At 53.8% G+C, this 25,386-nt stretch overlaps 1 protein-coding gene across 5 annotated transcripts in view; it reads right to left on the bottom strand.

Moving 5' to 3' along the window:
- DLG5 (discs large MAGUK scaffold protein 5) overlaps nt 1-25,386 on the bottom strand; it is a 117,014-nt gene that overhangs the window by 19,689 nt on the left and 71,939 nt on the right. For 3 of the 5 annotated variants that reach the window (XM_013062907.2, XM_045083547.1, XM_004765319.2), the window contains 15 exons: nt 23,948-24,207; nt 22,237-22,549; nt 17,035-17,219; nt 15,328-15,453; nt 12,830-12,962; nt 12,255-12,382; nt 11,411-11,586; nt 10,927-11,030; nt 7,454-7,546; nt 6,061-7,080; nt 5,176-5,299; nt 4,697-4,841; nt 3,242-3,360; nt 2,524-2,613; nt 2,068-2,221 (listed from right to left, as the gene is read on the bottom strand). In XM_013062907.2, coding sequence (XP_012918361.1) covers nt 2,068-2,221; nt 2,524-2,613; nt 3,242-3,360; nt 4,697-4,841; nt 5,176-5,299; nt 6,061-7,080; nt 7,454-7,546; nt 10,927-11,030; nt 11,411-11,586; nt 12,255-12,382; nt 12,830-12,962; nt 15,328-15,453; nt 17,035-17,219; nt 22,237-22,549; nt 23,948-24,207 — 3,170 coding nt within the window. The remainder of the gene's footprint in view (nt 1-2,067; nt 2,222-2,523; nt 2,614-3,241; nt 3,361-4,696; nt 4,842-5,175; nt 5,300-6,060; nt 7,081-7,453; nt 7,547-10,926; nt 11,031-11,410; nt 11,587-12,254; nt 12,383-12,829; nt 12,963-15,327; nt 15,454-17,034; nt 17,220-22,236; nt 22,550-23,947; nt 24,208-25,386) is intronic. The other 2 variants (XM_013062908.2, XM_004765320.2) reach the window with 1 other exon arrangement.

The raw sequence follows: 25,386 nt of genomic DNA on the forward strand, positions 1-25,386 counted from the left end.
CTACCACCTCCAAAACACACGTCTATCTCAATAGAGCAGGTACCTGACTCACCTAAGAGTCCGACAAAGCCATTGTGAATGACACAAATCAGGTTTTACCAACATGGAGAGATGCAGAGGACACACACTGCGGGAGCGGACAGGTGGGCATAATCCCATCTATATACATCTGTACAAATACGTGTGGCCACTCACACGTGGAGAGGCTTCCAGGAAGGACCCTACCGAAATGTGAACGACAGCACCTCCAGGTGAGGGGACTTGAGGTAATCCTTACTTCCCAGTCCCCTGAGGGATCTAAATTTCTTATAATATGCACAAACGTTTTCTCAGAATAAAGCTGCGTTATGAACGCGGTTTATAAAGCATACTTCGCATATTACAAACCCCTTGAAATGAGAAAGTATTCATGTACAGAAAATGAAAATAATGAAACATGCCTTTAAACTATACACATACACACACACGCACGCTTCACAAAAGGGGAAAGCAATTGAGACTATGTGCGACTTTTCTTCTTTCTACGTTCCTCTATCTTCCCGGTTTCCTCTAATTAAAAGCTACACAATAATGTACGTTAGAATCGGGGGGAAGGAGCTGTTTCGCCTCCAATCGGGTCACACAAGTTAAACTGTTTGCCTCTGACGAGATTCAGACCACGAACACCCCGCTCCCCACAGAGCAACTCCCGGTTCCCTGCACACTTTAGGAAGCTAACTACGGGACACCCAAGGGCAGGTGAATGGCCCTCTCTGCTTCTAAGGAGCCCACTTGAGTTGGCAGAGGTTCCTGGGGCTCAGTGACCGGAGCTGACCCACCCGACCCCGGATGTGGCACAGGTCTGGCTCCCGAGTGTGTCACGGGGGTGAGAGGTTTCCACATGAACTGCACCCGCTTCCCCTACAGGCCCCCGTGCACTTCTGGGCTCCCGTGAACAGTCAGTCGCTGGTTGTGAGGGTACTTGTTAGGTTGTCTTACAAATTCAGATTTTACAAGTCAGATGGTTTTCTTAAGGCAGAGGCCACCCTGCAGGGTTCCTTCTGTGGCTCATAGAGATGAGGGCCTTCAGCATTTTGGATTTGAGTGGACACGAGCGGTTCTGTTCCTTTTAAGTGATTAAATAAAAGCAAGTTTCAGTTTAACTGGATTGCCTGAAGACTTACCATCTAGATGGGACCTCTTAACCATAAATTCGATCTGATAAATTCTACTCTGAAAGAACAGAAGTGGGTGAGGGGCACAGAGCTTGTGAGGAGAGGGAGGGACCCCTTAGATGTGGGGTCCAACCATCTGGACTGACGTCAGCCTCAAGTTACCCTGAAATCTCAGCAGATTGGCCAGCATTTCAAAATGAACCAATAAATGGCTAAGCTATACTTTTACACTTTACATACATTTTTTTCCGGTATGTTTTATTTCACACACACAAAAAAAGCTTGGGAATGAGGGGAATAAGTGATGCAGCTGTATTCTGGAGCCAAAAAGCAAAGAGTAAGAATGAGCCCTGATTCTAAGGAAGGTAGGCCAGTCACCAACCACGTGACCAGACAGGTCACTCCCACTTTCTGGCCTCTGTTTCCTTATCTGTAAAAGAGAACCAGTGATGATGATGACAAGGACGAGGACGATGCATGAAGCTCACGGGGTCACTGTGAGGATTTCATGACTTATTACACGAAAAGTGCTTAATCAGGGGCCAGGGAAGCCGGGAACGGTGCCATGACATTGTCACGGCCAGGTGGCTCCTAGTGTCAGCCGCCGCAGCTCAGCCCCTCCCACGGACACTCTGTGGAAGGAGCCCACCCTCTCCTCACCTTGCCATCTATGCGCACCCCACCTCCTGGCACCATGCGCCCGCAGGACTTCCTTGTGAAGGGCTGAGGCAGCACGCCAGAGAACGCTAGGTGACCCGAAGCAGAGAGGTCTCGCCCTGGGATCGACTCAGCCGGCACCCTCCAATGCACCCGCTGCTTCCACCAAGTCCCCTCCCTCAACCAAGACCCGGCCCGCTGTGGGGATGCGCAACCCACTGCCGTGCCCATGGGACACATGCCCGGTCGTGCTCACCTGTCCTTCCTCCGTTCCCCGAGGGCCGCAGGGTTGACGGCAATTCTGGGCAACGTGGAAGCTGAGGTCTGGGACTGGCTACACGAGGAGGACAGGGTGTCGATGCTCAGGGGGGACTGCGGAGGCGTGCTGCATTCTGAATGTGACAGTGAACCTGCCAGGAGAGATGCAAAGGAACTCAGGCTCTGTGACCCTCATCTCTGCCCCCCAGGGCCCAGACCAAGACGGAGACACGCCCCAGGCACAAGGCTCCACACTGCAGCCACAGCACATGGCCTTGAATTCAGGGGCTGGGCTTTACACGGCCTTTCTATCTAGCCCCCCGACACCGGGCCTGAGGCCGGGCTCAGCCAGCCTGCACGGACCGGCTGAGGTGAGGAGGTTACACACTGTGCCCAGACGCTGCACTGTGAAGCCAGCGAGCCGGCAGGCGAGGACGGCAGTGCGTGTTCTCACCTCTGTCGGAACCCACGATGGACCGGGGGTATCTTGGCGTTGACGGGATTTTAATGCGTTCTGCCTTGAACTGCAAGTTGCTTGAAGACCCTGTGGTTCCACGAGGAGACAAAACTTTAGGCCTGTGATTAAACCCGCCCTCGCTCCCTTACCACCACGTTAGTAGTTCGGAAGGAGCAGCAGCCAAGACAAACGCAAAGCAGGCCCGGCCATGAACCCCAAGGGGGCCAGAGCGTGAACTGGTCCCGAAAGGCAGATACTCAGTACCCAGTGTGATCTGAGTGAACTGCGCGGGCCTGGACTGCTCCAGAACAGGCTCACAGCAATCTCTCGCCTAGCCCCAAGTGACAGACGGGATGGTCTGCCAATACGCCACGTGGCTAGAAGCAGCACCACCTGAGTCCCTCTAGGAGGAACTTGCTGGTCTCCCACATGCAAACAGCATGATAAACCCCAGAATGTCCAACAGGCTCAGGGACAGGGAGCGAGGCTCACGGCCCCAGCGGTTCCCTGGAACAGCCGCATGGCTACCAGGGAAAGACCCAGAGACTCAGAAGGCCGAAAGACAGGGCTCCCAGTGCAGCGTGGGGCCAACCTCGGCTCCGGGAGCAGAGAAGGGCTGGTGTGGCCAGGCCACCTGGAGGTCTGGCCACAAGGATGCAGGTAGAGAGGGAAATAAGGCTAGTGCCCCGCTATGGTGAGAAGGTTCCAGTGGTACCATTACCAAGGCGAGCGCTGGAGGGCAGAGAGTTGGACCCGTGGGAGGTTCTCATATCTGAGTAGTCGCTGCCAACCCTGTGGCTCAGGTCTAGGCTCAGGCGTCCCTGGTGCTGCGCGCTGCAAGAAAACCAGACAGCTAAGGTGCTCAGAAGGAAGGCCAGGACTGGACTGGACACAGCCACTGGGGAGAAACAAGCAGCAGGCCCCAGCCAAGGCCTCCCTGAGCCCGCAGAAGCCACCTGTTGCTAGGTGGGAATAGTGGCCTGCCATGCTCAGAGGCAGCATCCAACAATGGCCCTGCCCACAGAGAACAGTCCTGCTCTGCCCATAGAGGACTGGCATACAGACCTGCACAAGGACTGGGCTCACCAGGAGCAACGGCTTCCACTGGGAAAAACAGGCTTTGAACCTGTCTGGACCTAGAGAAGTGGAGCCTCTCCTCCGGGATGAGTGGGAGAGGCTGGATGGGCATCAAGGACCTTGGACGGGGACCTGCACACTTCATTCAGGACAGCTGCCTAGGACACTGGAAGGCAGAGAGTCAGGCCTTGCCCACCTCAGGAGGGCCTACAATCAAACCCAATGATGTCCTTTTCTAGCTGTATAATGAGAATGTCTCTTCCCTGCCTAAAGCCTAGAGTGGAAAAAAATCCAAACTCTGCATCATGGCCATAGGCCCTATAGGACCTGTGCCCTATAGCCTATGCTCTCCTCCTGACTCACTGTGCCAGTGCAAGGTTCCTCATTCTGTCCCAGGAGCCCAGCACACTGTTCCAGGGCACTGTTCCCTCCATCCTGGGGACTCTACCCAGGTCTTGAGCAAAACTGGCTTCTTCACCTCCCTATCTCCGTAGCAACCCCCTCCCCTCCCCCAAGGGGCCCTTCCCTCCACCCAGTCTACTCCCCACCCTCTGCCAAGTCAAAGCCTAGCTGGCTGCCCTGCTCTGCAGTCTTCAGGGTGACTCAGCACCACCTGGTACCACTCTGGAACGAGAACAGTCCATGCCATGTAGTAGGTGCTCAATTAAAACTTGCCAAACAACTGAATGAATGAATGAATGAATGACCTTGAGCCAGTCCGTTCACCTTTTAAGGCTCAGTCTCCTAATCCATAAAACAGAGACAACAACAGTCCTTAGCTCAGGAGGCTGTTGTGGCCCTTAAATGAAGTTTACAAAGGTCCCAGCACAGCGCTGACATGTGAGCTCTTAAGCACCAGCTACCATCACTCTCTCTCTCTTTAAATACCTCTTTGAGCTCCATGCTGGTGAATGAAGAGAGAATCCTTAGCGTTCAGTCTTCCTGGGGCCCCAGCGCTGCTCTAACCAGCCAGCCCCTCCCGGCTAGGCAAGGACACTTCTCAGCTCGTGGGCCACTCTCTACATCAATGGCTTTATGTGCCTGTGACCATGGCCAGCTGGGGAGCACGGAGGTGTGGGGTGATTTCACATACCTGGGATGCAAACCCTGGGGGCCGACCTCTCTGGGCACAGGTGGAGAACTGCAAGGACCGACCCTGTGGCTACGCACGGTGTAGACAGGGTTCCTCAGCATGGAGCTCACAGTGGCGCTTGGGGTCATGCTCCGGGGCACAGTGCCTAGAAATGGGCTGTGTGAGAATAATCACCCCAAAGCACCCAGCCAGCCCCAGACCTGTGCAAGCTCTTGGCTTTCTCCACCCGTAAGATGGGAGAACTCGCTTTATCACTTCCTGTATCTCAGGCTGCTATGGGAAAAAATTCTTAGCCATGAAAAGTTAAGGAATGTCCCTGATACAAGACTGAACATCCCAGACAGGGCAGCCATTGCTAGTTCTCTGGACCTCTGGGCTGAGGACACAGTGGCACCTTGAAATGACCGCCTCCCCTCTCCCTAGGAGCGGGCAGGCCTGAGAGCCCACCGTGGACCCTCTTCCCGACCCCAATGACTCACCCGCAGATGCCCTGCCAGGGTAGAATGGGGGGTTGCTGTGCCGGCTGGAGTGCCCTGGCGAGTACAGGGACCATTCCTGGAGCTCTGGGCAGAGCTCTCCACTGGCCGGGATGGACTTCTGCTCCTGCAGGACCCAAGACAAGAGACAGTGGCTGGAAATGGACATGCACAGGTGTCTGCAGGTCTGTCCCCTAAGCACTAGCTCTCCCACTCGGACACACAACATGACAGCCAGGACAGGTCACTGCTCATTCATGTTGCCTTAAGACACCTGGACAGGAAGCACTTCCTTGGATACTACTCTGGAAGAAAACCACAGAGAAAGAATCTGTTCTCTGGAGGAGACAAATTGGGTGCAGGAGGTGGAATGCATGAGAGTATCAGGCACGTGTGTACAGTTGCTCCTGGAAACTCGTACTACAGACTCAGGGTGCTCATCTGCAGAGAGTCACATGGGTTTGTCCCCCAGCTCCCAGCAATTTCTCCCATCTGGAAACGACTACAGTGCCCACAACACAAGCCAGCTGCCTCCTGCTACCGGCCAGCAGACTCACAGGTGCTCTCGTGGTTCTCCAGACCCTTCCAGGCAGGTCCGGGTCACAAGTGCAAAAGCTTCTCGATGAAAAAGCAGATCAGACACCACACCCCAGAAAATGCTCCTGTCATGGCATCACATGCCATTAACACACACACTCTCCATCACTTTCCAGCCTCCTATGGAGGGTTCCATCCCACTGGCACCCACCGGCCACTCCACTCCCCTTTTCCTCGGGTAGGTGCTTAGAACGAAGGCAAAGGAGCCAGGGCTAAGCAAGAGGCTGGGGACACCAGCTCAGGGCCCCTCCCCGCACCCTTGCCCATCCTCACCCCAAGGCTGGGCCCTACCTCCAGGAACTGAGCAGGAATCACTACGGGAGCCAGCTTCGGCCGGAAACTAGGAGCGGACTTAGGGCGACGGCGCTTCTGCCCCAGCTCGTCCATCTTCTGGGAGGTGAGGTCTCCATCACAGGACTTCTTGGCAGGCAGGTAGGAGGAGTCCCCATCCCCTTCGGGGTAGTAGCTGGAAGCAATGCGGACCCTGCCCTTGCGAGGGGGCGAAGTGTGCATGGGTTCCCTGGGGTCCATGTCAGGGGGCAGGGCGCTTGGGGGGCTGGTGGATGGGGAGCTGCCCACCAGAGTGGCCTCCGACTCGGAACTGGTTTCCAGTCTGTGCTGGAACTTGATGGAGTCACTCCTCCTGGGAGGTTTTGGGGGTGTCAGAGGCCCCACCCTCTTGGAGGGCTGGGGGGAATGAGCAGACCCAGGGCCAGGGAGTAGGTAGTCTATTTTGGAGGGAGTCTGGGGGCGCTTGAAAGTGTTAGGATCGAAGATAGACTTTCTTTGCTTTGGCTTCTTATAAACAGAGAGCTTCTCGGGCCCTGCTGTGGAGCTGAGCACGGCCTTGGGCCAGGTCCCACCACTGCTAGAACCCTCAGGGTCTGCCTTATCTAGGGGGGCCTCTGCCGCCCCGCAGGGGCCCGCCTCAGTCTCGAAGGGCAGCAGGGGTCGCCGGCTGCGCACGTCCACCAGCCCATAGCCACGCTCCCCAGAGGTATCTGAGCGGAAGGAGCTCAGGCTGCGCTCGGAGGCACTGGGACAGGCCTGGGGGGAGACTGGGAAGGGCCCCCCAGGGAACGGCTTGTGCAGGAAAGAGCTGCTGCCTCCCGGGGGACCCAGCTCCCTCCTGTCCTCCAGCCTGTCTGCGTAGAAGATGTCCGTCTGCGTGGAGTTGTTGTGCTGCAGCAAGCTCCGTTTATTCTGAGCCTGGACCTCAGCGCCGTGGGCTCGGATGCTCAGCATCTTATCAGAGTCCTTGATGTTCTCAAAAATGTTCTGGCCACTCCACGAGGAACTCTGAGGGAACACCTATGTGCGGATTGCAGAGTGAGAAAGAGCGGGTAAGACTGCAGAACCAGGCGCTGCCTGCGTCCCTGCGCAGGGAGTGAGGCTCAGCAACGGGCCACACACACCCCAAGGTGTGCCCGAAGAGTCTCTACGATCACCTTTTTACTCAGTTCAGATTCAGGTGTATACCACTGTCCTCAAAATGTCTTTTGTGTCTTGTTTTGGTTTTTAAACCAGGATCCCGTCAGGGTTCACACACCCCGCACTTTGTAAACCAGTACCTTTGTATCAAGGACTCCCTGTGACCCAGCATAGCCGCCAAGGCATACGGAGCTGAGGCTTTGCTGCCGCACAGCCCATGAGAGCAGGGCCGGCATTGGGTGTGGGTCCTTACCTTCAGGAGGGAGAGGGTCAGGGAGTCCTGGCAGCTACGGAGCAGAGATTCACACTCATTCAGAGACTTGTTGTCCAGGGCAATGCCATTGATCTAGGGCCAAAAAGAGAGCCCATCAGGCCCACCGCCAGGTCAGGGTCTCCGCCAGCCCCCGTCCGGGACGGTGGGCCTGGTTCTCCTAGAAGGGGCCCAAGTCTGGAGTTGGCAAAGGAGAGAAAGCCCCTCCCCAGTACGGCCTGAGAAATCCAGTGAGGCAGCTTGTGAGGCAGAGAAAACATACAGCTTTAAACCATGCGAGAGGCAGGTGCTCGTCCGACTGGGACCAGAACAGAAAGCACCCTACGGGGAACGACCGGACTCTGCTGCCGCCTGCCACGTGAGGCATGACCGCAGCGCAGAACTCCTCCACGCACAGAACGGAAGATACACACGGCTGCTCCCCAGGTTGGGAGATGAGAAATGACATCATGCTGTGGAGTGTCTTTGTAGACTGTGAAGTGTCGGGTGAGATGCCATGGTAGCATCTCCGTTCACAAAGATTTTCCTAATCCCGTAGGCCCGAACCTCTGTCCAGATCTCATTAGATAAGCGCCAATCTTCTGAACATATGCGCCACAGTGAATGGTCAGCCCGGGGGGCACCCAGACCACGGAGTGCTGCCCAGCAACACAAAGAACAAGCCCGTGGTAGCCCCACCACCTGACAGCTCACACGGCTTCACGCTGAAACAGCCAGTCTCAAAGGTCACCTACTGTACAATTCAACTTAGGTAGTATGTTCTCGCGGTGACAAAACTATATGGATGGAGAGCAAATTAGGTGCCAAGGGTTATGGAGGGGGAATGGAGAGCCGGGCTGTAGACGCTCCCACTGAGGGCTAACACGGGAGAGATCTTTGTGCTCGTGGAAGAGTTGTGAATCTTAATTTTTTGTTGTTGTTACTTAAAACATGATAATAAAATGACACAGAGTGACACACACGACTTCATTGTCAAACCCCTGGTTTGGATATCATTTAGTCACATAAATGTAACCAACCATCAGAGGAAACTGCATGAAGGGCACAGAGGACCTCCTGTACTACCATTGCCACATTATTTATTTTTCAATATGATTTATTCAATGTCATACCGAATTCTATCTCTATTTTAAAATCAAAAGTTTAAAAAAATAGGCAGAGTGATTATTTTGGGGCGATGGATTCATTTTTTTTTTTTTTCCTTTACAACTTTTCCACATCTTAAAATTTTTTCACAATGGCCACACTGCTTTCAAATTTTGGCATCCTCTGAAATCTTTAATACGGCGGAGATGAGAATCAATGAGCTCCTACGCCCTCTGCAAGCAGGACCAAAAAGGCCACCATCTCTTTAACCACACAGGGAAAGATCATGTTAACTGTTAATGCTGATACCCACGGATCCCGCAATTCACGCCCCCGGGGAATTCACCCTGCAGCACACTCCCGTGGGTCCCCGTGGATGGATGCAGCAGCGCACTTGCAGCCCTACTCGTAAAAGCAAAGATGTCCTGGCTGTCCATCCGGAGAACTGGTGAGTGGCTTGAGCTGCTGCCACTATGGAATAAGCAACTAGTAAGTTACTGACATGCCCCGGACAGATCTAACAATGTGAATGCAAATGAACCTGCATGGGAGGCTGTGGGAAACAAGAAAGGAGGTTAGCAGCTCAGGATATTATGATCCCATCTGGGTGTTAGGAAAGGAAAAGGGAAAAATGAAGGGGGAAGGAGAAGGGAAGGGAAGCCAAGGAAAAAGAAAAGAGAAGGAGATGCAAGTGTTTTGAATATTTCAGGGTGGGGGGAAACCAGAATAAACTGTTAACTGCCATTAGGGTAGGAACTGGTAGACGGGGACTACAGAACCAGAGCAGGAGTCATTGTCATGTGTGCCTTCCATACAACCAGGATTGTGTGTATGTGTGTGTGTGTTGGTGGAAGTGTGTGACTTCCATTTTAATGAGTCAGTTAGAAATACTAAATTAGGGAACCTGGGTGGTTCAGAGAGTTAAGCCGCTGCCTTTGGCTCAGGTCATGACCTCAGGGTCCTGGGATCGAGCCCCGCATCGGGCTCTCTGCTCAGCCATTTTCTCTTTCTCCTCTCTCCGCCTGCCTCTCTCTCTGCCTACTTGTGATCTCTGTCAAATAAATAAATAAAAACTTAAAAAAAAGGAGGAGTGCCTGGGTGGCTCAGTAGGTTAAAGCCTCTGCCTTTGGCTCGGGTCATGATCCCAGGGTCCTGGGATCGAGCCCCGCATCAGGCTCTCTGCTCAGCAGGGAGCCTGCTTCCTCCCTCTCTCTCTCTGCCTGCCTCTCTGCCTACTTGTGATCTCTGCCTGTCAAATAAATAAATATCTTTAAAAAAAGAAAAGAAAAGAAATACTAAATTAGGCTCCATAATCTCACAGCATTTGGGAGGTCTGATCACCAGGAACGCCATTCAGTGTCTGCCAAAGGGCGGTACACACAGGTGATGTCCAAGGCAGGGCTGTATGCAGTGGCAGAAACCGAAAATAATATGTAGGTCCACAAGGGGGCGCGCTTCCAACTACCGATAATCAAACCTCAGAACACCATGAAGTGGATAAAAACACCCAAGGTGAATTTGGAAAGCTATCCATGGTGTGGAAAAGCAGGATGATCACACTATTATATGCTAAAAAGCAAACAAAGCCAAGAAAGCTTTTTCTGTGTATGGAGATTTGTATGAACACTCTCGGCCTGGCTGGGAGCTCATCTTGCAACGGGGAGTAGAGATTTTTCTCCAGGGGCAGGATTAAAGGGAAAAGAGGGGACTAATGTCTTATACATTTGTGTACTGCTTGACTACTTTGGACACATACGTCTTACTCTGGTCATTAAAAAAGAAATTTTAAAAATAAATGGATATAATGTTTAATAAAAGGGTTTTTTTTTTAATCACATACAAAAAATAACAATCAATTAATCACATAGAGATACCTTCTTTTTTAAAGCTCATGTAAATAGGGGCACCTGGGTGGCTCAGTCGGTTTAGCATCCAACTCTTGGTTTCAGCTCAGGTCGTGAATTCAGGGTCATGAGATCAAGACCACGCTCAGTGGGGAGTCTGCTTGAGATTCTCTCCTTCTGCCTCTCCCCCCACGTGCGCGCTCTCTTGCGCTCTCTCTCAAATAAATAATTTTTTTTTTAAAAACTGATGTAAATATACATTCATGTGTAGAATAAAGTCCATAGAAAAATACATTTTGAATGCTCATTAAGGTTATCTGTAAGGTAGTACTGTAAGAGGGAATCGTACTTCCTTCCTAAACCACCTCTGTATTTCCTGATTTTCTATTTATTTCACATTATCAGTAAAAAAAAACGTTTGTTAACATTAGAGAACAAGGCAAACTGGTCATTACTTTGTGTTCAACCTCCCAGATGTCATCTAACAGTCCATGTGGGGCAGACAGCCCTGGCCCTGAGGCTTACCGCCACAATCCTGTCTCCCACGGCGAGGGACCCCTCCTTGGCGGCTGGGCTTCCAGGCACCACAGCAGCAGCGTACACGCCATTCTCCAGACTGATACCGCTGTCTGCAAAACCCACCAAGGGCAGACACATGCGGTCCCCAGTTAGCCCCGGCCCTGATCGCCTAGCCCTGGGTGTCCCCCTCGTCTTTGTGAGATAAATTATGAAGGGAACGTTTGTAGACTGCGACCTGTCCACCCCAGCACCCAGGCCAGATAGCACCCCCGCAGGGGCTCAATGACGTCTGCTCTGGTCAATCAAATACTCGGGAGACCAGCAAGACCCAGGACGCAGGTGGCCCCCTGCCGGGGATACACATGCTGCGTTCAAGCGGCATCCACGCCCCAAGAACAACTACACACCTGAAAATGCACACCTCCCCCCTGCACAAGGAAGGGGGGCCCTGCCATCTGGGGCGCCCCGCCCACCTCTGTGGGCCCACTACCTTTCTGTCCACTCAGGTTGATGTACAGTGGTGTGATCACCTTCCCGCCCAGGGACTTCCGCCGCCGCACGACCATGTTGATGGCACCCTCCCCATGGAGGAGGGCCTTGAGGGCCTGCTTTTTGTCCTTGTTGATGAGGTCCACGTCATTGATTCTCAGCAGCCAGTCGTTGACCCTGAGGAGGAGCACAGCCAGGTCAGTGCCCTCATGGGCCTTGGGACCAGTGGGCAGGCCGCACCGCTCCAGTCTGGGAAGACGAGGGCGGGAAGCGGGTGCCCCACCTACACGCTTAGACAGATTTCCTCTTCGGGATGTCAAATGGCTACACTCGCAGAGGCTGGAGCCAGACTGTCAGGGGGCGATCCTGGCTCTACTACTTACTAGCTGTGTGACCTCCCTCCTTCGGACCTCAGTGTCCTCATCTGTAAAATGGGGGCAAGAGCAGTAGAGAACCTACCTCATAGGATTTTAAAAATGAATGAGTTGGTTGATTATACAAAGTGCTGCATAAATCAGTATTTAGCAATTCATTATCATTCTTCTTTCATGGAATGGGCATGTGATACACACCCTACACTCTTGCACATGCCACACCAGAACTCTTTCCTAACTAGAGAAGTGAAGGGCAGCACCTAGGGCCTGAGGAATGCTCAGACTCACGGGTGCCAGTGAGTCACAGTCTCCATTAACAACAACATTAGCAGTGGAGACTGCCGGCCTGACCCTGTTAGGCCCTCCAATGCCAGGGTGTGCTCATTTACTTGCCACCTGGCTCTCTGGGTCCTTCGCAAGGGGTAGGAGGGGTCCCCTTCCCTCCAGAGCCTGGGCATCCTCAACTCTTACCTTAAGCGGCCATCAGCAATGCTTCCTTTGTCCACTTTAGTGACAAATATCCCACAGTCCCCAGGCAAACAAGGCTCATTCACACCTTCTGCCATATCGAACCCAAGTGCTTTCAAGTCAATATCCTCCTGTCAAAAGAGCAGCAACCACACACTTTACACAGCAGTGATCAGAGACAGGTCGCTCTTAAACCTCAAGCCACTTGCCCCACTGTGAGCACTTGCCCCTCCACGCCAGACAGGGCACTCAGTCCCCAGGATGAAGCCCAGGAGCAGCTGCCATTGGCCTCTTCAGCCACTGCAGATACATGTCCCTGCAGAAGGGCTCTGCTCTGCCCTCCTCCTGCCATGCCCCATGCCAGCATCTGCCACTGGAGAGGCCATGGGCACCAACCTGCCAGAAGCTGGCGTGGACAAGTACAGGGAAAAGATGCATGCACCCCAGGAAGAAAAGCTGCAGCCCCAAAACTGACAGCCATGAACCTGGGAACCTCACAAGTGGGCTGTCCTCTCCCGTCCCCCTCCAAAGTGTCCCAGTTGGGAGAGCAGGGGAGAAAAGACATTAAGGCCACTCACCGTCTCCCTTTCGAACTCCACAACTTCCGTTTCCCACTCCATGGAATCTGTGTCGATGGCCGAGTCGTGGGAGCTGTGGGCCATCAGCTGCCGGAACCGGGCCTCCTTCTCCAACTGGGACTCCATCTGCTCCCTAGGAACAGAGAGAGCCATGGCGATGGTCCCCTGGGAGGCGAAGGTCACCATGAAAGCTAAATGGGGCTCCTTTTGCTCTCGGATTAGAAGCCAGGTTAGATGCCAGTTTCCCAATAAATCTGGAGCAGCATGCCAGGCAGGGCTTCCTGGATATCACTGGGTTTTCAAAGGGGTTTTTCAAAAAAGACCCAAATTCATCCCGAATTTATCCAAAGGTTTAATGCAATTCCTCAGGAAATGGCGGCAAGACTTTTTGTGGATACAGACCAGACTATTATAAAATACAGAGGGAAAGAAAGGTAAGGATAAAGAAGAGCTAAAACAGTTTGGAAAATAAAAAACTAAGTGGGAGGAATCAATGTCCTCAATTTTAAGACTTTTTCTACAGATTCCTCCAGTAATCAAGACTATGTGGAATTGCCAGCAAGACAGACACAGAGACCAGCGGGACAGAAAAAAGGAGTTCAGAAATACCCCACAAAGCACAAGAGATACAAAAGTACTTCAGCCAAGGAAGGACAGCATTCCACCAGGGAGGCAGGAGCCCCTCCATGCCCACACCAGGAAAACTAAACCCCAACCCAGACACTGGGACTCCCATGAAAACCAACTCAAAATGTATCACAGACTGAAATGCAAAAGGTCAAGCTGCAACACGTTTAAAAGAAAACATAGGGACAAAATCGTTGAGGTGTATGGCTAAGGTTAAGGACGCCTAGACACCATACAATCCATTAAAAATTAAAAATCAGTAAGTTTGACCTGGCCAAAATAATAAACTTAAGCTCTCGGAAAGACCCAATTAAGAGATGAAAAAAGACCGAAAACTGTGCCATCCCCCAGCACCTGACACTCTTGGTCCTAAAACCTGTGCCCAGATGACCTTGCCAATTCATCAGCGCTACCCGCTGGGCTCTGGGCACGCTTGTGACCTCCTCCTGGTTTCTGCTCAAGTGCACACACTCGCACGTCCACACCTTTGTCTGGACTGTGCTCTCACTAGCCAGCTCCAGAATGCTACTGAGCCTCAGGGCAGAGCCCCAAAGTCGCCTTCACGAGACCCGGCTCCCACCAGCCCTGGGCAGCCCGGAGCTCTGGGTTTCCTGCTCGCTGCCCCTGCTCATCTCACACCCACTGGGGTGTGTCGGCTGCCTCTGCAGACCGGGGGCTTCCTCACCAGCACCGGTTAGAGAGCCCAACAAAGAGGAGGGGCAGATCCAGGGATGCGTGACAAACAAGTGGAATTCGACTTTCTTAGAAGTCCCAGGCAATTGCAGCTCCGCACAGCTGCCTCCCACGCTCAAGCCCCCAGGATCCAGGCTTTACCTTAATGTGCTTCCGTCACTTGTTAGACCCAAAGTGGGTCCCTGGAGAGAGTGTGTCACTTTGCCTCTTAGCCTGAGATTTTCTTTAGAGTCCCCAAGCCCAGGAGGTTCTGGGTTTTTATCTGGTAAATGAAGCTGGCTGGCTCATGTCAGAGTTACTGAATGAGGAGGGAGAGGAGGCTGTCACTCTGTCTGAACGGTGCTGCTCTGGCAAGGGAGCTTGCACGCTCGCACTCACACTCCTCACCGCCCTGCACCACCCTATCAGAATGGGGAGTCGTGGCTTCTGCCCTGCAGGGACAGCTACTAGGTTCTGCCAATCTCTCTCTGCAGCTGTGATCTTTGTATCTTCAGTCCACTGCCTAGGGTCACCGAGTCTCACATCACAATCCTGGGTGCAGTGCTGTAACTGAGGGGAGGCTGTCTGACACCCCAAACAGTCTCTTCTGAATGGGCATCCTCACACCACAGGCAGAACGGACCGCCAAGTGGTGATGGTTTTCCAAACACCGCACCACGATGTCAGCGCCTGGTTCACACAGCTGTCGCTGTCCGACCCGCCTGTGGTCTGGTCTCCTGTGTGCAGTGAGCCCCACAGGGCAGAGACCTGGTCCACTGTTCGGTGGCTTCCCCAGTGCCTCCCACAGGCCTGGCCCGTCCAGTGCAGGCATGTGGTAAATCCCTGTAGAGTCAGTGAATGAACGAGGTAGAAAGGGAATGAATGAATGAATAAATAGACAGTACACACTTGCCTGTCTCCAAATGGACTGCCTAGGCACAGAGACCTTCCTTTCTATGTGCCTCTGCACATGGTGCCTGCCCACCTCCGCGTGCTCACCAAAGGGCCGCCATCTTCTGTGATGGTCTAAGAATTTCTCATTAACTTTCAACATGCAGGTGGCATTCAGACCCATTCTACAGATTGACAGAGTAAGGCAGAGTGAAGGGACAGACATCTGGCCAGCACGCAGAACGGCCCTGCCCTGACAGGAGAGGGGCCACCACGAGCCCCACCGGCAGGCACCCACCCCCACGTACTTGAGCTCCTTGAGCTCCCGGCTGACGTCGTTCTTCTGCTTGCGTGTGTCGTCCAGGCTGCGCAGAGCTTCAGCCAGTTCGCTCACTGCCCGGTCCCGTTCCCGCCTGAGGTTGTCACAGAGAGTCCTGGCAGAGAAGGCAGAGGCCGAGGTCACTGTGAGGGGCAGGGGGCAGCCTACGGTGGACTGTCGCCCCAGCCCCCACAGCCCCCAGTGCCCACCTCGCCCTCAAACGCACTGAGGGACCGCTGGAGAGTCTACAGGTAAGTCCGCCCAGGCCGACTCCATCAAGGGGCAGAGAAGATACAAGGGCCAGGAAAGGGGACATCTACGCAGTTACTGGGCAACGGGTCCTGAATGTCCAGGGCTCACCCCACTGCTTCACCCTCAATGTGCCTACCTGAACAGCCACCTGAGCCCCAGCCCACCTGGCGGGCCCCTGGATGCCAGCACCTACCACAAGCCTCACATCTACCCACAGGCAGGCCTTTCTAAAGCTGGCCCTGACCCCACATCTAGACTGAGCCCCCGACTCGGACAGGACCCATGCCTCATGCACCTCTGCAGCCCTGAGCTCTGTCCAGGCGCAACGTGCAGGCACCTCCCCACCAAAGGACAGGTGGCTCCTGGCACCACAGGACCACCTCAGCCGTTCACAGAGCAGGTAGGGGCAGGTGGCCAGGCAGCGGGGGAGTGCTTGCTCTGTGCCATCTCCCGAACGGCACCCTGTCATCAGACGGCCCTACGGGCTAGTCCCCACCTCTCCATGGCCCCCAATTCCCTCCTCCTTGAACCCTCACCCGCCTTGCTAGACAGCGGTCTCTCCTCCCGACAACCACAAGGGATCTTTCCGAAACTCTCAATGACCAAGTCACCACAAATACCACCACAGCCCCTTGTGGCTCTCTGCCAGCCAATAATCAAGACTATACTCAGGGCTTCCCTTTCGTGGCCCCAGAGCCCACCCTCAGGAACCCTGTCAGCCACCTCTCTTGTGACTCCCAAATCCACAAGCAGGCCCCTGCCCTGAGCACACCATATGCCTTTGTTCATGGCCATGACCATCCCCCCCACTCCACCTGGAAAAGTTCCACTCAGGCCCAAGTTCTAACTTGAAGGTCATGCTTTCCAGGGAGAAATCCCCACCTGGCCCTCCATGTCCTGCATGGCCCCATCACAGCTCTGACCATGGCCCTGGAATTCACCATCCATATTTTCTCCCTCCCCTGTTGCCTGGTCCAACGAAGCTGCCCGTGGCCCCCAGAGCGCTAGCCTGGGGTGGGGGTGGGCATCATACCCGCCTGGGAGCCCTGGAGGCAGTTTCTCTCTCAGGGTCTCCTTGTACAAGGGACCTAAGATCCTGGCACACAGCAGGTGCCCATAGAATACCAACTGAAAGAATGCACTCTTGATACGTCCGTGTCATCAGAAGTCCCCTAAGAAAGAAAACTGTCTTTGTGCCCTTTCATGGCTGGGGGAGGGTCTCACCTAGACAAAGTGTACACGCAGATGTCTAGGTTGAAATGAGACGAGAAGCAGAGATGTAATGAGCACGTCTAATGTGATGACGCAAGGCTCAGGTGAGAAGGGAGAAGCCGAGGTCACGCCCACCTTACTCGGACATGCAGCTAGTGATTCTGACCCTCCCCACCAACGCAGTGCTTCCCGGGGAGACTGGGGCCCACGCCAGCCCAGGGCTTCCCCATACCGGATGCTGTCCCGCTCTGCCACAATCTTGTCCCGCTCCTGGAAGGCCCAGTCTCTCCGGCACTTGGCCACATCTGCCTCCTGGAGGGCTTCCTTCAGCTCCTGGCACAGAGCCTTGCATTGCTTTCGAAGGAGTTCAGCCTCCTTGTTGGCTCTCCCGGCATCTAGTGTCACCGTGTCTTTGATCTGGTGGGGTCAAGAGGTAAGCAGAGAGATGGTTACTGAGTCTTCTGGTGCAGAAGTGCCCTCTAGCTGGTGCGGGAGCTGGGTCTGAGCCCTCAGGAGCAGGAGGGAGGGAAACATGGGATGCCAGCCCAAGCCGATCCCAACACACCCCTGCTGCACCTGCATCCCCAGGGACCACCTGTCCCATAGTCACACTCGAGTCACCTAATGACACTACGCAGAGTCCCGTCCAAACTCTCCCAGCCCCGCAAAGAGCCTGTCCCAGCACCCCAGCCCCTCCTGAGCCACAGTCTCCGTGGCCCCGGTGAACGCCTCCCCTGGTGTGTGGCTCCCACACTCCTCCCGGCCACTCGCACGCTCCTATCTTGGATGGCCCACCCCGTCTCTCTAAAGAGGTCTCCTGTCAAAACACAATGACACAAGGCCTGAATGCAGTGAAGGCTGCAGATGTCGATCATGATGGTCCCCAACCCATTGGTCTGCAGTACTCATTTTTATGCTCTGGCATACAGAGTTATTTTGAAATCTAAAAATACACCAGTTTTTCTGCTGGTGAAGTCCTGTGTGTCTCAGTTTGTTTAAAAAGCTGAAATCGGAAGCATTTGCATCTGGACACCGCCCAAGGCATTACATGCTCGGCTACTGTTCCAAATCAAACTCTTGGAAGCACCTGTAGAAGCAGCTCCCTCTGTGCCCCGAGAACCCTTAGATGACGCTGGGAAAGTGACAAAGGGAACATCTTTGCTCCCACCGCAGCTCATAGGCTTCCAGAAGCAAAATACCAACAGGACACGAGAGGAACAGGGTCTGCAGTGTGTGCACCGGGAACCCCCCACCTCCAGTGGTAGGAAGCCGGAAGACAAACACAGCAAGAAGACCTCTGCTGCCACCGAGGCCCAGCTTCCACAGCGAGCCCGGCAGGCTGCCTCTGCTCACACGTGCTCAGAGAAATCCCAGAGGTGCATCCGAGACATGAGAACGAGGGGGACAGAGGGAAACAGAGTCAGTTTATAGCCATCCCGCATCTCTCAAGTAGAGTCAAGAGTCAATAGGAGCTGGAGAAAAGTCAGCTCAGAAAGTACACCTTAACTCCAGGAGGACACAGCGGCGGGTGCACTCTACATACACCTTACACTTCCCAAGATTAATTCAAATTATTTTCGTTCTTTTTCCCACTTTCTTTTTTTTTTTTTTTTCAAATATTTTATTTATTTATTTGACAGAGATCACAAGTAGGCAGAGAGGCAGGTAGAGAGAGTGAGTCAAGGAAGCAGGTTCCCCGCTGAACAGAGAGCACTATGTGGGGCTTGATCCCAGGACCCCGAGATCATGACCTGAGCCGAAGGCAGAGGCTTAACCCACTGAGCCAACCAGGTGCCCCTGACTTTTTCCCACTTTCGTACAGTGCTGGGGGTCTGTTCAGTTTGCTATTTTTTGGAAACTGGTCATTACTCTTACAGGTGTCAAGAATTTATTATAATAAGGAATAGGTTTAATGATCACATGTATTTAAATTTACATTTCACTCAATGTTCTATAATATATTAATACAGTTTCATATTTGCAACATGTTGCATGCGGCTCCACTGAAAGGTCTCTGCACTTGGCCCTGGAGAAGCATCTCCAGGTGAGGGCCGGAGGTGGGAACACGAGAGGCCAGCCCCAGGTGTTAGGCAGCTCCCATCCTCTCTCTCCATGGTTGGTCTCCAAAATGAATTCACTCCCAAAGCACCATTTCCAGATGAGAAACACAAGAAGTACAAGACTTTGTTTTACAGAGAAGGGAGAACAGTGAGGCATCGTAAAGGCACCGTAGCACTGGGAGCTGAGATCCTGGTAACACTGATGAGGGCCCAGGAAGTGACTGGCCCAGGTCCTTCCTGTTAGTGGGGAGCTGACCTCCATGCCTGGTCCCCCGATTCCCACTCCCAGGCTTCCTCCTCTATACTGTGCTGTCTCCACGTGGCAGCTCTTAGTCTGGAGCAGCGCCACAGAGATCTCCTGTCCGCTGCAGGTGATCCAGGGGGCCGCAGGCAGGGACTGGGCCTCATGAGACACTCACCTGGCCCAGGCACAAAACCAACAAGAACAACCCCACAGAGGCACACGCGGGTCCCAGGGAGAGGGCAGTGCTCGCTGAACAGACCTCTCTCCCTGAGCATGCCCGTCTCTTCCATCCGGGCAGTATCTCACAGCCGTCCCCAGACATGGGAATGTTCTTGAAATGCCCTCCTGCTCGTCCTCCACCTCCAGCAGTCCTCCCTCCCTCACACATGGCTCCCGCTCGCCCCCAGCCCCAAGCTCAGTGCCACCAACAGCTCTGGAAGTCAGAGACGCAGCCGCATTCAGGGGCAGCAGGAAGGTGAGGACATGGGAAGCCAGTGCGGTTTAAGGGACCTTGCTGGCCCTTCCATGGGACAGAAGCTCTGGCAGAGAGGCTGGTCCTGGGACATAACCTATTATCTGGAGGAACCTCTGTGTCAGGCAGCGGTGCCCCACAACTTTCGGGAGGTAGAGACCAGCTGCCCACGCAGGTCCTCCGCCCTCCCGAAGGCAGTGACCCTTCACTGCACCTGGTCGCCAGGGGCCAGAGGCTGGGACAAGGGCCGTAGATGGGGAAGCTCCCGCGGCCATGCTCATTCAGGGAAGGGGGAAGCAGGAAAGCGGGTAGCATCCAGAGCCAGACAAAGAGCCAGACAGGCCCCCCTGAAGCCCTCCTTTCGCCTCGTACTCCAGAGAAGAGGGTAGAGATGGGGGAGGGCAGTAAGAGAGGGAGAAGCAAAGAGAAGGGAGGAGTGTAGAGAATGCATGGTCTGTCAGAAAAGAACCACCTCCTCAGCTGAGCAGAATGAAGGCAGCTGTGCGATCAGGGAGGTAGGCTGGCTAGAGAGAGGGTAGGCTGGAGAGAGATGGGGTCAATCCCAAGGGCCCTAATCAGGCCCTGGGAAGAGAAGACCCTCCCGACCCCACCTCAGGGCTGGCACAGCCAAGGCCACAGACCTGGCCTCCTCTAGCCAAGTGGGGTGTGGTGTTGTCTGAAAAGCCAAACAAACTCTAGAAGGAGCCAAGGGTTTCAGCTCTGGAAGCTGCCGGGGTGGGAGCAGGGCTTCTCCGCTCCGACCTGCTGACTCGGAACAGTGCCTAGAAGAGATTCCTGCCTCAGCTGACAGGCACACTTGACGTGCAGCCAATGCCCCCTGCGAAGGCCCGGAAACCGGGCTCGGGCTGAAGGGCACTCAGCGAGCTGGGAGAAGCGGGGGTTGGGGGAGGATGACAGACCGCCCCCAGCTGCCTGCACCGCGGGAGGCCCGGAGCCCTTCCCACTGCGAGGAGCGCACAGTTAACCTCTGTAACTGCGGGGTGGGGGTCGGGGGAGGCTGATGGCCTAGCACCTTCTCGGCAGGTCACACATTCTCCGCAACCGTGTCATTTAGTGACTGACTCATAGTTTTCTTCTCACCGTTTTGTTTTCCTTATTTAATATCAACATTTCCCCCCAACGATTCAGCTCTCAGACACCAAAATGTAAAAAGTGAGAGGATGCTGTCTCTAGAACGATGACCAAGTACCAACACATTATCTCTGCCCATTAAAAATGCCCTCATCAGCACGTATTCCCTTTCACGAGGCTTTCACCTCTGGGGTCTGGAGAAGTCTCCCTCCCCTTGTATGAAGTCGCTCTTATTTGGCCCTTTTGCCAATAGAAACAATTTCGTGGGGTTCACTCCGGTGCTAACAGGGCAGTGAGACTTGGAGGATCACAACCATCATCTTAATGATAAAGGGAACCTCTACTGCCACAGCCACCCTATAAGGCGCTCACGTCCATTTTGTAGATGAGGAAACTGAGGCCCAAAGAGGCAAGAGGTCCCATAACCAAGGAGCGTCGCTCTCCAAGCACTGCCCTTGTCCCTTGCATTTCCGTGGCCCCAAGCACTGCCTGGGCATAAGGAGGCATCATAGTGTGCAGAGAGACTCACAGGCCCCAGTCACCCCTCAGGAGTCAGTCCTGCCTCATGCTCAGTCCAGAGGGCTCTGGCCGGGACAGTCTAATGAACACTGCCTCCCGCCCAACCTTTAACCCCTTGCTTTTTGTGTCTCACAGACCAGTCTTCAAGGCTGCATTGTAACTGACCCAGAATGAAGAGGCAGAAGTAGAGGGCTGTTCCAGTGGGGAAAAGTCTGCTGTGATCAGTTGCAGCAGCTCTAAGCACAGCCACCGCATCACCCAACAGGATAGGAGGGGACTCTCAAACAAAAATCCATGAGCCAATACAGGCCCCCGCAGCACACACCTGGACTTGGGGGGACATCGTGTCAGTAATGAGGCCACGTGGCTCAGGCAGGAAAGAGAATCCTTGCTGATCACTCAGGAGTCAAGCTCAGTGGCCCAACTCTGAGGCCACTTGACCCTAGCCCCTGACCCCGATGAATGTTCCCCAGGGAGCAAGGCTTTAGAAGGGTCTCGGGCTCAGTCTAGCACATCTTCCCAGTAGGAGCCCAGACCTTTAAAGAGCAGATTCCTCAGATCTAAGGGATTGGCTAGGAGGGGAGCAGCATCTCTGAGGGCGCTCTTCCCCGTTCACAAGGCCAAAGGTATCGATGGCTTTGGGCACTTGACCTTGGCCTCTTGCTTCCCAGTGAGCAAGTCTTTTAGATGTTCACTGACCGTCAACACAAGGCTGATCTACGACCCCTTAACCAAGGGCTGGGTATGGGAGCATCTATGCGCAGAGCCCACGCATGTCTGTGTGTGTCACCGGACTGTCTACATCACTATAAGCTCCAAGGCCTGGCCCACAGCTGGACTTCCCTTTGCACGCCCTGTGGCCCACATTAGAGCTGGGCCCCAGGTGTGAGCTCAGCAGCTACCCAGGCGACACTACCCAGCACGCAGGCCTAACAGGAGAAGCCCTCCGCTCTGCCAGGGCAGACAGCACGGCCATGACAGCCCTGCTCTCACACCACTCTCCCAGAGGCCGGGAGGCCAGCCACACACACACCCCGCCCCGCCCACCTGCCGCAGGGCCTCCATCTCCTCGCTGGCCGCCTTCTTCTCGGACGTGCTGCTCTTGAGCTTGGACTCGGCCAGCTCCACCTCAGTCTGCAGCTTGTCCAGCTCAGAGATGACCTGGTCGCGCTCACTCATGATAAGCTTGTACTCGCTGTACACAGCATCCCGCTCCTCCTTGTACTTCTCCGACTCCTTTGCCATCTTTGCCTGCATAGTCCTCAGCTCGGTCATCTCCGACTGCAGCAGCTCCATCTCCCACTGCAGGTCCTTGTTCTGGGCCGTGGCCTTGTTCAGCTCGTGGTGGATCGCCTCGAACCTGGGGTGAGAGGCAGCTGTGACACAGGGGCAGGGGCCCGCCCAGGCAGCGTTGCTCTCCTGGACACTGAAGCGTGAAGGAGGGAGTGAGGTCATCCGCACCTCTGAGAAGAGGAAGCCACGGGCACCAGTGCCCCGGACCTGGAATTTTTCTCAGCCTTCTACAAATACCAGAAGTTGATCTGAGGACTTCATGCCCTCTGCTCTACCAGAAATATCAATGTATTTCTTCCACAGTCAAGCTATATTATCTTTTAAGAATAAAACAAAACAATGCTAGAAACACAGCATATGAGAGATAAACATGGCCTTTATGAGCATTTAATCTGACCACCTCATTTCCCAGATACAGACAATAAGGCCTGGGTGTGGGGTGACTGGTGCAAAAGAACGGCTCACCCCTTCCAGCCCAGGAGGCACCTTTCACACAGGTAAGCCTGCAAGTCAGAACCCACAGCTCTCCAGCAGCATTTCTGAACACATGTTTTTTAGAATAGCAATTCTTCACGGAATTCCACTGAGAAAAAAGTGTGTTCTCTGATCACCTACGTTGGGAAACACTGTGTCCCCTCCTGGAGCAGCTGGCTAATGCAGAATCCCAGAAGGAAGGCTCTGAGAAGTCCTGCAGTGCAGACACCTGTCTGAGTGGAACTCAGCAATTCTTAACCCTTTTCATACCTAGAGTACACCTTGCACAGGACACCAGAGTGCGCTCCAGGGGACTGGTGTTAGGTAGGACTACACCTTATGAAACACTGGTAGAGGGCAGGGGTCATTTCTCTACAAACCATATATACCATTTAAAAAAAAAGAAATTTGGGGGGCACCTGGGTGGCTCGGCCAGTTGAATGGCTGCCTTCGGCTCAGGTCATGATCCTGGAGTTCTGGGATCAAGCCCCAAATCCAGCTCCCTGCTTGGCAGGGAGTCTGCTTCTCCCTCTGCCTGCTCCTCCCTGTGCCTGTGTGTGCTCTCTCTCTCTCTCTCATTCTATCTCAAATAAATAAATAAGTAAATAAAAATACTAAAAAAAAAAAAAAATTTTAGAAGAAACAGTGCCTAAGACAATTAACTTTCCTGTTTGCTGGGTGGGTATGTGACACAGAGGGAAGAGGCTTATGGGGAGACCTAAGAAACAGGGTGGTCAGAACACATCAGAACTGCTGGGATGTGGGGAAGGAGCACAATTCCCAAGCCACACAGAGAGCCAACACAATGTTTCCCAAATGTTCCAAAAATATTTTTCAAATCAAAAGGCACAGCTCCCTTGCCACCTGCCCCCCTCCAACCCCCTGGAAGTGGCTGGAAGCCTTGCAGATAACAATAAGCCCATGAAGGGAAGCGGTCCTAAGGCCAAGTCAGCCCACCTGGCACAGGTTGCGCGTAGCAGTAGGCCCTTACCTCCTCAGGGAGAGGGCACACTGGTGCTGCAGCTGGATGGCCGTGTCCCTCTGCTGCGTCAGCGTCTCCGCCTGCTTCAGCAGACGCTGGTTCTCCTCCTCCAGCTGCTCCAGGCGGCTCAGGTCCGAGTTATGGATGGCCACCTTCTCGCTGTACCTCTTCCGCAGGGCATCGTAGTCCTTCTTGACCACCTCCAACTTGTCCATGGCCGTGTCATAGAGCTTGTTGAGAATCTCTGACGACCCGTTGAGCTTCAACACCTGGGGGCCAGAGCGTCACACTTACCAAGGGCCTAAGGACAGAAGGAAGGACAGACTCACCTCTCGTCTGCCCGACTAGGGGTAGTATTGCTGACAAAGGAGGAAAGGCCCCACCTTCTGGCCCTGAGGAGTCTTGAGGTCTGATTCCACGGGCCCTGCCATCATACTGTCAATTTACCCATTCACAAATATTTCTTAAGTGTGCAGAAAGGAGTTCTGAATCAGGCCCGAGACTTCTATCCTAAAAAAGGCCTGCTTACAGGGCGCCTGGGTGGCTCAGTGGGTTAAAGACTCTGCCTTCAGCTCAGGTCATGATCCCGGGGGTCCTAGGATCAAGCCCGGCATCGGGCGGGCTCTCTGCTTGGCAGGGAGTCTGCTTCCCCCTCTGTCTCTGCTGCCTCTCTGCCTACTTGTGATCTCTCTCTCCCTCTGTCAAATTTAAAAAAAAAAAAAGCATGCTTCCAAGTCAATCCTTGGCTGGCATTTGGGAACCGGAATGGCTAACAGTTCCCTACACTCAGGTAAAATGCTCCTCAAGTGGAAAGCAGGGTTCCAGGGCCCTGGATGGGATGAACGGTGTGGCTTAGGCTAAGCACACACCTTCTTCTGGGAGTCCAGAATTTCAGTACCTGCTAGGCAGAGAGTGCCTGGGAGGTAGGAGCCCAGGAAAATCCCTGGGCCGGGAGTAGGTCCCAATTCAATGAGAGAAGAATTAAATGTGTCCCATGTGACTCCTCAGGGGAGAACTCCTGGAAACTTGCACCTGCCTTCCTCTGGACTTCGCCCCATGCACCTCTTCCCTTCGTTGATGTTGCTTTGGGTGCTTTCGCTTAAATAAATTTTGGCCCTGAGTATGATTATATGTTGAGCATTGTGACTCCTCCTAGCAAATCACCAAACGTGGGGGAGTGTGGAGGATCCTTAATACAAGTATCTATGCTGGACAGGACACATAAGGACTGTGGCTTGTGGACCTTTTATCCTCATGCGAGGATACAAACACACAGTCAGAGACACATAGGTAGAAAGAAAGAGAGATAAAAATAAAATAACTTCAGAGCATTAGAAGGGCTATTAAAAAAAGAAAGAAGGCCTAAGGCTTAAAGAGCCCTCTCTAAGAAGGTGACTTCTGAGTCTGGATACAAACAAACAGTAAGAGTTCGAGCACAGGGGGGTGAG

This window comes from Mustela putorius, unplaced genomic scaffold (assembly GCF_011764305.1).
Source record: "Mustela putorius furo isolate JIRA1106 unplaced genomic scaffold, ASM1176430v1.1 tig00000698_pilon_pilon_pilon, whole genome shotgun sequence".
Classification (NCBI taxonomy): Eukaryota; Metazoa; Chordata; class Mammalia; order Carnivora; family Mustelidae; genus Mustela; species Mustela putorius.